Source organism: Scyliorhinus torazame, chromosome 1 (genome assembly GCF_047496885.1).
Source record: "Scyliorhinus torazame isolate Kashiwa2021f chromosome 1, sScyTor2.1, whole genome shotgun sequence".
NCBI lineage: Eukaryota > Metazoa > Chordata > Chondrichthyes > Carcharhiniformes > Scyliorhinidae > Scyliorhinus > Scyliorhinus torazame.
Window position 1 is genome coordinate 57,207,844 of NC_092707.1, and position 13,990 is coordinate 57,221,833.

Sequence of the window (13,990 nt, forward strand, 5' to 3'; positions counted from 1 at the left end):
CATTTATTGCTGGAAATTACATTTATTCCAATGTAAAGACCTTTCCTCTGAAGGCAAAAGAAACATGTCCAAACATTGCACCTTTTTCAAATAATCAAATACACGGGGACAAAAGCTCCCTGGTGCATTTGGCAGGCAACATTTTGAAATGAGACCACATCTGGACTACTGGGCACAGTATTGGTCTCCTTAATTAGGGATGTAATTACATTGGAAGCAGTTCAGAGAAGATTTACTGGACCAATAACTGGAATATGCGGCTTGCTAATGAGGAAAGTTTAAACTAGTTAGGCTTGTATCTGCTGGAATAAATTGAAATCCTGAAGGGTCTTGACAAGATGGATGTGAAGTCGGTGTTTCCTCTTGTAGGTAAATCCAGAACTAATAATAATAATCTTTATTAGTGTCACAAGTAGACTTACATTAACACTGCAATGAAGTTACTGTGAAAATTCCCTACACGCCACACTACGGTGCCTGTTCGGGTACACGGAGGGAGAATTAGAATGTCCAATTCACCTAACAAGCACATCTTTCGGGACATGGGAGGAAACTGGAGCACCCGGAGGAAACTGGAGCAGACATGGGGAGAACGTGCAGACTGCATAGACAGTGATCCAAGCCGGGAATAGAATCCGGGTCCCTGCCGCTGTGAAGCAACAGTGCTAACCACTGTGCTACCGTGCCTCCCACAAAAAATATGGAACACTTCACAAATTTGTTTGGCACTGTTGCGTGTCACTAGGGGTCACGGTTTAAAAATAAGGGGTCGCCCATTAAAGACAGAGATGAGAATTTATTTCTGAGAAGTCATGAGTGTTTGGAATGCTCTCCCCTCAAAAGAGGTGGAAGCTGAGTCTTTGAATATTTTCACGGCAGAGGTAGATTCTTAATAAGCAAGGGGGTGAAAGGTTATTGGGTGGTCAAAGTCAGGAATGTGGGCTCGAGGTTACAATCAGATCAGCCATGATCTTGTTAAATGGCGGAGCAGCCTTGAGGGGCCTACTCCTGGTCCTCATTCATCGGTTTGTATGTAATCAGAGCTGACTTGCTAATTAATCAGCAACCCTTTTCTCATGCATATAAATTGTTGTTCCCTTTTGAATTCGGCAGTCTTCTACCTGTCCTGATGAGTGCGAGACAAAAAGCTTCAATGGTGTGTCTCTTTCTTCAGAAATACTTTTAAAATCCTCTTCCCAACTGTTGCTTCATTAACAGATGGCAGAGAATGAGGAATGTGAGACCTTGCTATGGCAGATCAGGTGAAAAGGGAAAGACGTGTCAATTTAATAACTGACACTTCTTGGCAGCTAGCTTTAGAGACACTAACTGTCCCCAGGGAGCGGGTTTCATACATCCAGCCGCAAAATGTGAAGATTATTTGGACCGAAAAATCATAGACAATACAGTACCATGAAAAGCAAGATAAATAAACTGTTTTTAAAAAAATGTAACTACTTGGAGAGACTACATGGTCTCTGCAGATCTCAAACCATTTGCAAAATGGTTCATAAGAATGGCTCTTGATAACTTATTCATTTCAATTCCACCTTGTCCCTCCAGCCAGTTTGGCTATGAATAGTTTATTCAGTTTTATGAATTTCAAGGTCACACCTGCAATCCACAACATACATGTCAAATTTCCTCTGTTTGATGGGGCCTTTTCTTTACTGACACAGCTTGCCGACACAGAATCTCGTTCAGATAGGATATCAATATTAATAGTTGACTGTCTAACAAAACAATTACTTTTGATGTTCCGACTTTATATTTGTTCTGACCTCCTGCCACACATTGACACTATATCCAAAATTGCCTAGGATGGATGAAACTCAATCCTAAAAAGCAGCCATCTTGTGACTTAAACTATCTACTTTTTTAACATCATTAATATCAAATCCCGATTATGGACCTCATTATAAATCTGTCCTTGAAAGATGGCTGTTTTTAATTTTTTTTTAAATTAATTTACGGGATGCGGATATCACTGGTTAGGCCGGCATTTATTGCCCATCCCTAGTTGCTCTTCAGAAGGTGGTGGTGAGTTGCCTTCTTGAACTGCTGCAGTCCTTGAGGTGTAGGTACACCCACTGTGCTGTTAGTGAGGGAGTTCCAGGATGTTGCCCCAGCAATAGTGAAGGAACGGAGATATATTTCCAAGTCAAGGGTGGTGAGTGTCTTGGAGGGGATCCTTCAGGTAGTGGGGTTCCCAGTTATTTGCTGCTCTTGTCCTTCTAGATGGCAGTGGGTTTGGAAGGTGCTGTCTAAGGAACCTTGGTGAGTTACTGCAGTGCATCTTGTAGATGGTACACACAACTGCCACTGTTCATCGGTGGTGGAGAGATGCATGTTTGTGGAAGGGGGAGCAATCAAGCAGGCTGCTTTGTCCGGGATGGTGTCAAGCTTTGAGTGTTGTTGGAGCTGCACTCATCCAGGCAAGTGGAGAGTATTCCATTACACTCCTGACTTGCGCCTTGTAGATGGTGGACAGGCTTTGGTGGATGAGGAGGCGAGTTACTCACCATAGGATTCCTAGCCTTTGATGTGTCCTGGTCGCCACAATATCAATAGGGATAGTCCAGTTCAGCTTCTGATCAATGGTAACCACCCCAAGATGTTGATTGTGGGGGATTCAGCAATGATAATGCCATTGAATGTCATGGGGCAGTGGTTAGATCCTCTTTTGTAAGGGCAGCACGGTGGTGCAGTGGTTAACACTGCTGCCTCACGGCGACGAAGACCTGGGTTCGATCCCGGCCCTGGGTCACTGTCTGTGTGGAGTTTGCACATTCTGCCCGTGTCTGCGTGGGTCTCACCCCCACAACCCAAAGATGTGCAGGGTAGGTGGATTGGCCACGCTAAATTGCCCCTGAATTGGAAAAAAATAATTGGGTACTCTAAATTTAAAAAAAAGATCCTCTCTTGTAGGAGATGGTCATTACCTTGCACTTGTGTGGTGCGAATGTAACTAATGTGAAACTAATTTCCCTATTTGTTCATAGAACCCCAAATTACCCTTACAGCCTACAAATACTCACCTTCATTCCTAAAGTGTCATCTTTCTTCAAGATAAAAGATCACTTATTTCCCATCACAGACTGGACATGAAAGTTCTCTCCCCTCTCCAGCCCTACATGAAGCAAGCATGAAGAGTGTAGGTTTTAAGTCAGCACAACCAAAGACCCTTGATGGCCAACCTAATCAATTCACCTACAAACTGTCAACCCCACTGGCTGCTTTTGCCACACCAAGGACCAATGATTTATACAATTCAAATTAAATACCCTTAAACAGAGAAGTACCATCAGAAGTATTTGACAGAATAAAAGGCCCACCTATCCCCAACAAAGATCAAACTTCCAAGTTCATGATACAGTTCTATATTCCATACTTTGTATGCCATAGGACCAAGCTGCATTAAGTACAATTTCACGCAGCTCTAAAGTTATAATTTATTTCATCTTCTGAATGTCCTGGTTTGCATTAATTACAATAATAATCTTTATTGTTCCAAGTAGGCTTACATTAACACTGCAATGAAGTTACTGTGAAAAGCCCCTAGTCCCTACTTTCCTGCGCTTGGGGGTATATGGCGGGAGAATTCAGAATGTCCAAATTACCTAACAGCACGTCTTTCAGGACTTGCGGGAGGAAAATGGAGCACCCGGAGGAAACCCATGCAGCCATGGAGAAAACGTGCAGACTTCACACAGACAGTGACTCAAGCCGGGAATCGAACCGGGGATGCAAGAAGCAACAGTGCTAACCACTGTGTGACTGAGAAGCCCATCAGAATGTAGTTCAATATCCAAATTCAAATAAACAGACACACCCAAACTCTGTGTCAACACTGAATTTTGTCCCATTTAACACTATGGTTTAGGTATGGAACCTTTTCTGGCTGGCAATAAGGTATCCATAATCAAAGAGGAAACCTTGCATATTCAGGCTTTTCAAGGATCGCACAATACAGTGCACAATTTTTGAGTGACCATAACAGATCTTTATGCCATAGGAGACAAATTGGTCAACACAATCTCTGAGAAACACGTCTTCAACCAAATAAAGTTTCTCAGAATTATTGTTGCCACATTTGCCCAAGTCTTAGGAATCATACTGGATATGAGGAAACACAGACACTTTTCTAACCAAGATCTCTGAAGACTGACTCAATTAGACCTACAATAAAATTTCAGAAGCATTTTCAAAAAAAGGGGAAAAAGCAGTACCTTTCAGGACAAATTGGCAAGGCTATTAAAATGGCATACAGGATCCTGAGCTTTATAAGTGGAGGCAGAGTACAAAGGCTAGGAAGTTATATGTTAAGAATTTATAAATCCCTGGTTACGTCTCAGCTGGGATTCTGTGTCCAATTCTAGGCACATACTTTAGAAAGGATGTCATGTCATTGAAGATGGTGCACGTTGATCTTCCAGAATGAAACCAGCAATGAATAGCTTCAATTACATTCAGACACAAACTTGGTGGACCAAATGGCTTCCTTTTGTGCCATTTATGATGATGACTCATGACCAAGAGAGGTGGGGACTGTTCTTCATATTGCAGTTAAGGAGAGATTTAATGAAGGTGTTCAAAATTATGATGAAAAATTAGGAAAATCTGTTTTCATTGGCAGGAAAATGAGTAACCAGTGGACACAGGATTTAAAATAATTGGCAGAAGAACAGAGCGGAGATAAGGAGACATTTCTCCACACACCAAGTTGTACTAATCTGGAATGTACTGCATGAAAGGGTGGTTGAAGCAGATTCAGTGATAATTCTCAAAAGGAAACCAGATATGTTCTTGAAAGAGAAGGGAAATGGAACTAATTTGACAACTCCTGCATAGAGCTGGTTCAGGCATAATGGGCAGCATGGCTTCTTTCTGTGCTGTCTATGTATAATTCACATTCTCGGAACACCCCAAAGTGCTTCGCAGCCTTAAAGGTAGTCACAGTTGATAAGCAAACATGGCAGCCAATTTATGCACAGCAAGGTTCCACATAAATGACTGGGTAATTTGTTTTAAGTTATGAAGGATGAAGAAAACCCATTGGCCAATACCCTGGGAATGTACTCCCTTGTCCTTGTTAAAAGCTTACCAAGAAATCTATTTCTGAACACGATTGTTTTAGAGGAAGCATGTAATTAGACTTTGGCCTGCTCAATAGATATTGTGCTAAAAAAGCTGCCTAAAACCTGACGCTATATCTGCATGGCATGGAGTGAGGAATGTAGTTCTCCTGATAGTTTGCATTCCCAACAATGATTGTGCTATTTGTAGGTGGCACCTATTTATTTTAGATATGGCTTTTGAAAATATTTAGCAGCAAACTAAAGCCCAAATTATGGCTCTCCACACCTATAAAACAGTCAATGTCAGCTAATTGGGGGAGCCAATTATTTGTTCATAGAAGGGTTTCAATGTAATTCATATTAAAATATTGATTACAAATTCAATTCAGCTGAAGAGGTTTTTAAATCGATGTCAGATGCTTCTTGAAAATGCAATTCTAGGGACTTCCGGTTGCGGCGATGACCAGCTAAGCCGCACGTTTCGGCAGCTCCAGCTCGAATGGTCCTTCGGGCTCTTTTAAGAGCCCCAACGGGGAATTTTTTCGGGACGAAACCCGGTGTGGGGTGAGGCAACAGGGAGTCCGCCCCCAGCGGAAAAGAAAAATATCGGCGGCGGCGGCCAGATCTCAGAGAATCCTTGAGGGCAGTGGCAGAAGGAAGAAAGGAGCAAGATGGCGGCGGAGGGAGCCCAGGCGACATGGGGACCGGACCAGGATGAATTCTTAAGACGGTGTGTGGAGCTGCTAAAAAAGGAGGTGCTGGCCCCGTTGCTACAAGCAATTGAGGGGCTTAAAGAGATACAAAAGGCCCAGGAGATAGAGCTCCGTGTGGTGGAGCAGAAGGTGACTGACAAAGAGGACGAGATCCTGGGCCTAGCGGTCAAAATGCAGACGCACGAGGCGCTTCATAAGAAGTGCGCCAAAAGGATTGAAGTCCTAGAAAACAGATCACGGAGAAAGAACCTCCGGATCCTGGGTCTCCCCAAGGAAGTGGAAGGAGCTGACGGCGGGGCTTACGTGAGCACGATGCTACGCTCGCTAATGGGAGCTGAGGCCCCCTCGGGCCCCTTGGAAGTGGAAGGGGCCCATCGGGTCCCTGCGAGGAGACCAAAGGCTGGAGAACCACCTAGGGCGATGATCGTGCGATTTCACCGCTTCAATGACAGAGAGGTGGTTCTGAGATGGGCCAAGAAGGTACGAAGTAGTAGATGGGAGAATGCGGTGATAAGAGTGTATCAGGATTGGAGTGCGGAGGTGGCGAGAAGGAGGGCTAGTTTCAATCGAGTCAAGGAGGTGCTGCACAAGAAGAAAGTGAAGTTCGGGATGTTGTAGCCGGCGCGACTGTGGGTCACGCACCAGGAGAGGCACTATTTCGAAACGGCAGAAGAAGCATGGACCTTCATTAAAAACAAGAAACTGGATCAGAACTGAGGGACTGATGTTGGAGGGGAAACGACAATGCTGATGTATATAGAGATGTAAATTGGGGAGGGGGGGACATTGAGAAATGTGGGCGCCGGTGGGGGGGGGGGGGAAGAAGAGTCACAGGCGGGGGATGGGGAATGGGAGTGGGGCGGTAGAGGGAGCTGCGCCATGAGGGGCGGGACGGCTCTAGAGAACGCGGGGTTTCTTTTTCTCTTTCCCGCGTCAGAAAGATGATGGCGGGAAGATAGGCGCAAGGTGGATGGGTGTTCCTCACACGGGGGGGTCAAGGAGAGAGCGGGAGAAGCCGGGGTCTCAGTTGAAGTCAGCTGACTTTCGGGAGCAATATGGGGGGAGTAACCATGCTAGATGGGGGTCTAGCGGGGGGGGGATAACTGGGTTGCTGCTGCGGAGATCGAAAGGGAACTGGTAAAAGAAAAGGTGGGTGGGGCGGGAATGCGCCGCCTGGGGGATGGGTGGGTGCGCGGAACCGGGACGTGGGACTGGCCAGAGAGGGTGATGGCTAGTTGACAGGGGAGGGGGGCGGGCAGCCCCCCAGTCCGGCTGATCACGTGGAACGTGAGAGGCCTAAATGGGCCGATTAAGAGGGCCCGAGTGTTCGCGCACTTAAAAGGACTGAAGGCAGACGTGGCCATGCTCCAAGAAACGCACCTGAAGGTGGCGGACCAGGTTAGGTTAAGGAAAGGATGGGTGGGACAGGTGTTCCACTCAGGGCTGGACGCAAAGAATAGAGGGGTGGCCATATTGGTGGGGAAACGGGTGTCGTTCGAGGCTCGGAACATTGTAGCGGACAGCGGTGGCAGATATGTGATGGTGAGTGGCAGACTGCAGGGAATGGAGGTCGTGTTGGTAAACGTATATGCCCCGAACTGGGACGATGCAGGATTTATGAAGCGGATGCTGGGACGTATCCCGGACCTGGAGGTAGTAAACCTGGTAATGGTTTGGGGGGGGGGGGGAAAGACACTTCAACACCGTGCTGGACCCAGGGTTAGATAGATCTAGATCTAGGACCGGAAGAAGGCCGGCAGCGGCCAAGGTGCTTAGGGGGTTTATGGACCAAATGGGGGGAGTGGATCCGTGGCGATTTGCTAGGTCGTTGGCCAAAGAGTTCTCCTTTTTCTCCCATGTCCATAAGGTATACTCCCGGATAGATTTCTTTGTTTTGGGAAGGTCGCTGATTTCGAGGGTGGAATGAACTGAGTACTCAGCCATAGCTGTTTCAGACCATGCCCCACACTGGGTGGATCTGGAACTAAGAGAGGAGAGGGAGCAGCGTCCACTCTAGCGACTGGATGTGGGATTATTGGCGGATGAGGGAGTCTGTGGGGAGTATCGAAAGGTACCTGGAGGCCAACGACGATGGGGAGGTGCGAGTGGGGGTAGTATGGGAAGCACAGAAGGCGGTGGTCAGGGGAGAGTTGATCTCCATCAGGGCTCACAAGGGGAAAACAGAGGCCAAAGAAAGGGAAAGATTACTGGGGGAGATTCTGAGGGTAGATAAAAAATATGCGGAGGCCCCGGATGAAGGACTATATAGGGAGAGGCGACGACTCCAGACGGAGTTCGACCTGCTGACCACAGGGAGGGCAGAGGCACAGTGGAGGAAGGCACAGGGGATGAGATATGAATATGGGGAAAAGGCGAGTCACCGGTTGGCCCAGCAGCTTCGAAAGGGGACAGCGGCGAGGGAGATAGGGGGAGTTAGGGATGAAACGGGAGCCACGGTGCGGAGAGCAGGGAAGATAAATGAGGTGTTTAAGACCTTTTACGAGAGGTTATATAGGTCCCAACCCCCGGAGGGAAAAGAGGGGATGCAGCAGTTTCTGGACCAACTAAGGTTCCCGAAGGTGGAGGAGCAGGAGGTGGCAGGCCTGGGGGCGCCAATTTGTGTGGACGAGGTGACCAAAGGGCTGGGGAACATGCAGGCAGGGAAGGCCCCGGGACCAGATGAGTTCCCGGTGGAATTCTATAGAAAATATGTGGACTTGTTGGCCCCGCTGCTGGTAAGAAACTTTAATGAGGCCAGAGAAGGGGGGACCCTATCCCCGACAATGTCGGAGGCGACGATATCACTAATTTTAAAGCGAGATAAAGACCCGCTGCAATGCGGATCCTATAGGCCTATCTCACTCCTAAATGTGGACGCCAAGTTGCTGGCAAAGGTGCTGGAAGCGAGGATAGAGGATTGTGTCCCGGGGGTGGTGCACGAAGACCAGACAGGGTTCGTAAAGGGGAGACAATTGAAGACTTCCGGGTGCGGCTATGCAGAGCTAGGTCGCATATTCGGCAGCTCCTGCTTGGAACGGACTTTTGGGCTCTTTTACAGGGCCCCCACGGCATTTGTTTGACATTTCCCGGTGTGGGAAGAAGGCGGCAATATTTCCCCGACAGTGTCCCCCAGGAAGGGTATGTCTCTTGGTTGCCAGACACACGCAGAAACAGTGAAAGATTTGGCTGCAACTACAGGATAAACAGGGCCTCTTCCAGCATGCAGGCGGGGGAAGGGCAAGCTTAAAGCTGCAAGCTGACCTGAGGGCCTGTATCAAAGGTGAATTCTAGCAGCAGAGGGAACAACTGTGAAAAGACCTCATCAAGGCCACTGAAGGGACTTCCGGTTGCGGTGATGCCTAGCTAGCCGCACGCTTCGGCGGCTTCAGCTCCGACGGACCTTCGGGCTCTTTTAAGAGCCTCAACGGGGAATTTTTCGACGACGCAACCCGGTGTGGGGCGTGTGAGAAGGGAGTCCCCCCCAAACGAAGGAGGAAAAAACCGGCGGCGGCGGCTGCAGCGCGAGGAATCGTCGACCAAAGGGTCAGAAAGAGAGAAGTACAAGATGGCGGCGGAGAAAGCGCAGGCGACATGGGGGCCTGAGCATGAAATTGTGAGACGGTGCATGGAGCTGCTGAAGAGGGAGGTGCTGACCCCGTTGCTACAGGCAATTGAGGGGCTCAAGGAGACATTAAAGACCCAGGAGACAGAGCTCCGTGTGGTGGAGCAGAAGGTGACAGATATTGAGGACGAGATCCTGGGCCTGGCGGTTAAGACACAGACGCACGAGGCACTTCATAAAAAGTGTACTGAAAGGATCGAAGCCCTAGAAAATGGAGCGCGAAGGAAGAACCTTCGGATACTGGGTCTCCCTGAGGGTGTGGAAGGAGTGGACTGTGGAGCGTACGCAAGTACGATGCTGAGCTCACTGATGGGTGCTGAGGCCCCTACGGGCCCCTTGGAGGTGGAGTGGGCAAATCGGATTCCGGCGAGAAGACCAAAAGCGGGAGAACCACCCAGGGCGATAATCGTGCGATTTTACCGCCTTAAGGATAGAGAAGAGGTCCTGAGATGGGCTAAAAAGGTGCGGAGTAGCAGATGGGAGAATGCAGTGGTACGGGTATACCAGGATTGGAGTGCGGAGGTGGCGAGAAGGAGGGCGAGCTTCAACCGAGCCAAAGAGGTGTTGCATAAAAGGAAGGTGAAGTTCGGGATGCTGCAGCCGGCAAGACTATGGGTCACGTATCAGGAGAGACACCATTATTTCGAGACGGCGGAGGAAGCATGGACCTTCATCAAAGAAGAGAAATTGGATCGGAACTGAGGGACTGATGCTGCAGGAAATGTTATTGTTAATGTTACGGTGGAAGTTAATTGAGAAGTAAACAGGGAAGGGGGGAGACATTGGGGAAATGTGGGCGCCGGTGAGGGGGGAAAGACGGGACATAGTTGGAGAATGGGGAAGGGGAGGGGGAGGGGAAAGGGAGCTGCGCCATAAGAGGCGGGTCAGGTAAAGGGATGTTCCCGCACCAGAAAGAATAAGGCGAAAAGACAGGCGCAAGGCGGATGGGAGTTCCCCACATGGGGAGGTCGAGGAGTGAGCAGGAGTAGCCGGGGTCAGTTGAAGTCAGCTGACTTACGGAAGTAATATGGGGGGAGCAATCAAGCTAGAAAGAGATCTAGCGGGGAGGGGAGGAGGGAGGGAGAAGGGGGGGGGGGGGACAACTGGGTTGCTGCTGCGGAAATCCAAAAGGAAATGGCTAAAGAGTGGGTGGGCGGGGATGGTGTGCGACGCTGGGGGAGCGAGCGGGAGCGCGGAGGCGGGATATGGGACTGGCCTAGAGAAGGTAATGGCTAGTCGACACGGGAGGGGGGCAGGTAGCCCCCTAGTGAGGCTGATCACGTGGAACGTGAGAGGCCTGAACGGACCGATAAAAAGGGCCCGAGTGCTCGCGCATTTGAAAGGACTAAGGGCAGACGTGGTTATGCTCCAAGAGACGCACCTAAAGGTGGCGGACCAAGTTAGGCTAAGGAAAGGATGGGTGGGACAGGTGTTCCACTCAGGACTGGACGCAAAGAATAGAGGGGTGGCCATTTTGGTGGGGAAACAGGTCGCATTTGAAGCAAAGAACATCGTAGCAGATAGCGGAGGTAGATATGTAATGGTGAGTGGCAGGCTGGAGGGAATGGAGGTCGTGTTGGTTAACGTGTATGCCCCAAACTGGGACGATGCGGGATTTATGAGACGGATGCTGGGGCGTATACCGGACCTGGAGGTAGGAAACTTGATTTTAGGAGGGGACTTTAATACGGTGCTGGACCCGGGGCTAGATAGATCCAGCTCAAGGACCGGAAGAAGGCCGGCAGCGGCCAAGGTACTTAAGGGGTTTATGGACCAAATGGGGGGAGTGGATCCATGGCGATTTCTTAGACCTAGGGCGAGGGAGTATTCCTTCTTCTCCCATGTCCATAAAGTGTACTCCCGGATAGATTTTTTTGTTTTGGGAAGGTCGTTGATCTCTAGGGTGGAAGAAGCTGAGTACTCAGCCATAGCGGTTTCGGATCATGCCCCACATTGGGTCGACCTGGAATTAGGAGAGGAAAGGGAGCAGAGAACACTCTGGCGATTAGATGTGGGACTGATGGCGGATGAGGGAGTGTGTGCAAGAGTGCGGGGGTGTATTGAGAGATACCTGGAGGTCAATGACGACGGTGAGGTCCCTGTGGGAGTGGTATGGGAAGCACTAAAAGCGGTGGTCAGAGGAGAGCTGATCTCCATTGGGGCCCACAAAAGGAAAACAGAGGCCAAGGAAAGGGAAAGATTACTGGGGGAGATTTTAAGGGTGGATAGGGAATTTGCAGAGACCCCGGAGGAGGAATTGTACAGGGAGAGGAGACGACTCCAGACGGAATTTGACCTTCTGACCACCAGAAAGGCGGAGGTACTGTGGAGGAAGGCACAGGGGAGGAGGTATGAATATGGGGAAAAGGCGAGTCGCCTGTTGGCTCATCAATTGCGAAAGAGGGCAGCAGCGAGGGAAATAGGAGGAATTAGAGACGAAAGGGGAGACACGGTGCGAAGGGCAGGAAAGATAAATGAGGTGTTCAAGACCTTCTATGAGGAACTGTATAGGTCTCAACCCCCAGAGGGAGAGGAGGGGATGCGGCAGTTCCTGGACCAATTGAGGTTCCCGAAAGTGGAGGAGCGGGGGGTGGTAGGCCTGGGGGCACCGATTGGGGTGGACGAGGTTATTAAGGGACTGGGAAGCATGCAAGCAGGGAAGGCCCCAGGACCAGACGGGTTCCCGGTGGAGTATTACAGAAAATATGTGGACTTGTTGGCCCCGTTGATGGTGAGGACGTTCAATGAGGCCAGGAAAGGGGGGACTCTACCCCCGACGATGTCGGAGGCGACGATATCGTTAATTTTGAAGAGGGATAAAGATCCGTTGCAGTGCGGGTCCTATAGACCCATTTCATTGTTGAACGTGGACGCCAAATTGTTGGCAAAGGTGCTGGCATCGAGGATAGAGGACTGTGTCCCGGGGGTGGTGCACGAAGATCAGACAGGGTTCGTAAAAGGGAGACAACTGAATGTTAACGTGCGACGACTATTAGGGGTGATAATGATGCCCCCAGTGGAGGGGGAGGCAGAGATAGTGGCGGCAATGGACGCAGAGAAGGCATTTGATAGGGTGGAGTGGGAGTATTTATGGGAAGTGTTAAGGAGGTTTGGGTTTGGGAACGGGTTTATTAGCTGGGTTAGACTTCTTTATGGGGCTCCAACGGCAAGCGTAGTTACAGGTCGACATAGATCGGAGTATTTCCGACTATATAGGGGAACAAGACAGGGATGCCCGCTGTCTCCATTGTTGTTCGCGTTGGCAATTGAACCTCTGGCCATGGCGTTGAGAGACTCCAGGAAATGGAGAGGGGTGATTAGAGGGGGAGAAGAACACCGAGTCTCGTTATATGCGGATGACCTATTGTTATACGTGTCGGACCCAGCGGGGGGAATGATAGAGGTTATGCGAATTTTGAGGGGGTTCGGGGATTTCTCGGGGTATAGGCTAAACATGGGAAAGAGTGAATTATTTGTGATACATCCAGGGGACCAGAGTAGAGAGATAGAAGGCTTGCCTCTAAGGAAAGTGGAAAGAAACTTCCGATACCTGGGGATTCAGATCGCTAGGAGCTGGGGAACCTTGCACAGACTTAATCTGACACGGTTGGTAGAACAAATGGAGGAGGACTTCAAGAGGTGGGACATGCAGCCTCTATCGCTGGCGGGCAGGGTGCAAGCAATTAAGATGATGGTCCTCCCGAGGTTCTTATTTGTATTTCAATGTCTCCCTATACTAATCACTAAGACCTTTTTTAATAAAATAGACAGGAGCATCACGAGCTTCGTGTGGGCAGGGAAAGTTCCGAGAGTAAGGAGGGGGTTCCTTCAGCGTAGTAGGGACAGAGGAGGATTGGCACTACCGAACTTGGGCGATTACTATTGGGCCGCCAATGTGGCAATGATACGTAAATGGATGATGGAGGGTGAGGGAGCGGCGTGGGAAAGACTGGAGAGAAAGTCCTGTAAAGGGACGAGTTTAGAGGCACTGGTGACGGCGCCGCTACCGATCTCACCTAAAAAGTTTACCACGAACCCGGTGGTGGCGGCAACATTGAATATCTGGGGACAGTGGAGGCGACAGAGAGGGGTGCGGGGAGCCCTGGTGGGGTCCCCAATCAGGAACAACCATAGGTTCGCCCCAGGAAGAATGGATGGAGGATTTCAGAGCTGGTTCCAGTTGGGAATTAGGAGGGTGGGAGATTTATTTATAGATGGGACTTTTGCGAGCTTGGGAGCATTGGAGGAAAAGTATAAGTTGCCCCGGGGAAATTTCTTGAGATATATGCAGGTGAGGGCATTTACTAGACAACAGGTGAGGGAATTTCCATTGCTCCCGACACAGGGGATACAGGACAGGGTGCTTTCAGGGGTGTGGGTCGGAGAGGGCAAGGTGTCAGAGATTTACCGAGAGATGAGGGAAGAGGGGGAGGAGTCGGTGGGCGAACTAAAAGGAAAGTGGGAAGAAGAACTAGGGGAGGAGATAGAGGAGGGTATGTGGGCTGATGCCCTAAGCAGGGTAAATTCCTCTTCCTCATGCGCCAGGCTTAGCCTGATTCAATTTAAGGTGCTACATA

General features: G+C 49.5%; 1 protein-coding gene across 6 annotated transcripts in view; it reads right to left on the reverse strand.

Annotated features, from left to right (window-relative positions):
• The window catches only part of LOC140408146 (lysine-specific demethylase 2B-like), a 402,335-nt gene that overhangs the window by 367,642 nt on the left and 20,703 nt on the right, over positions 1-13,990 (reverse strand). The window contains exon 1 of one of the 6 annotated variants that reach the window (XM_072495149.1): positions 3,039-3,111. The exons of the other annotated variants lie outside the window; for them this stretch is intronic. Coding sequence (XP_072351250.1) covers positions 3,039-3,044 — 6 coding nt within the window. The 5' untranslated portion in view covers positions 3,045-3,111. Of the gene's footprint in view, positions 1-3,038; positions 3,112-13,990 lie in introns of those variants that run through there. 6 annotated transcript variants of the gene reach the window in all.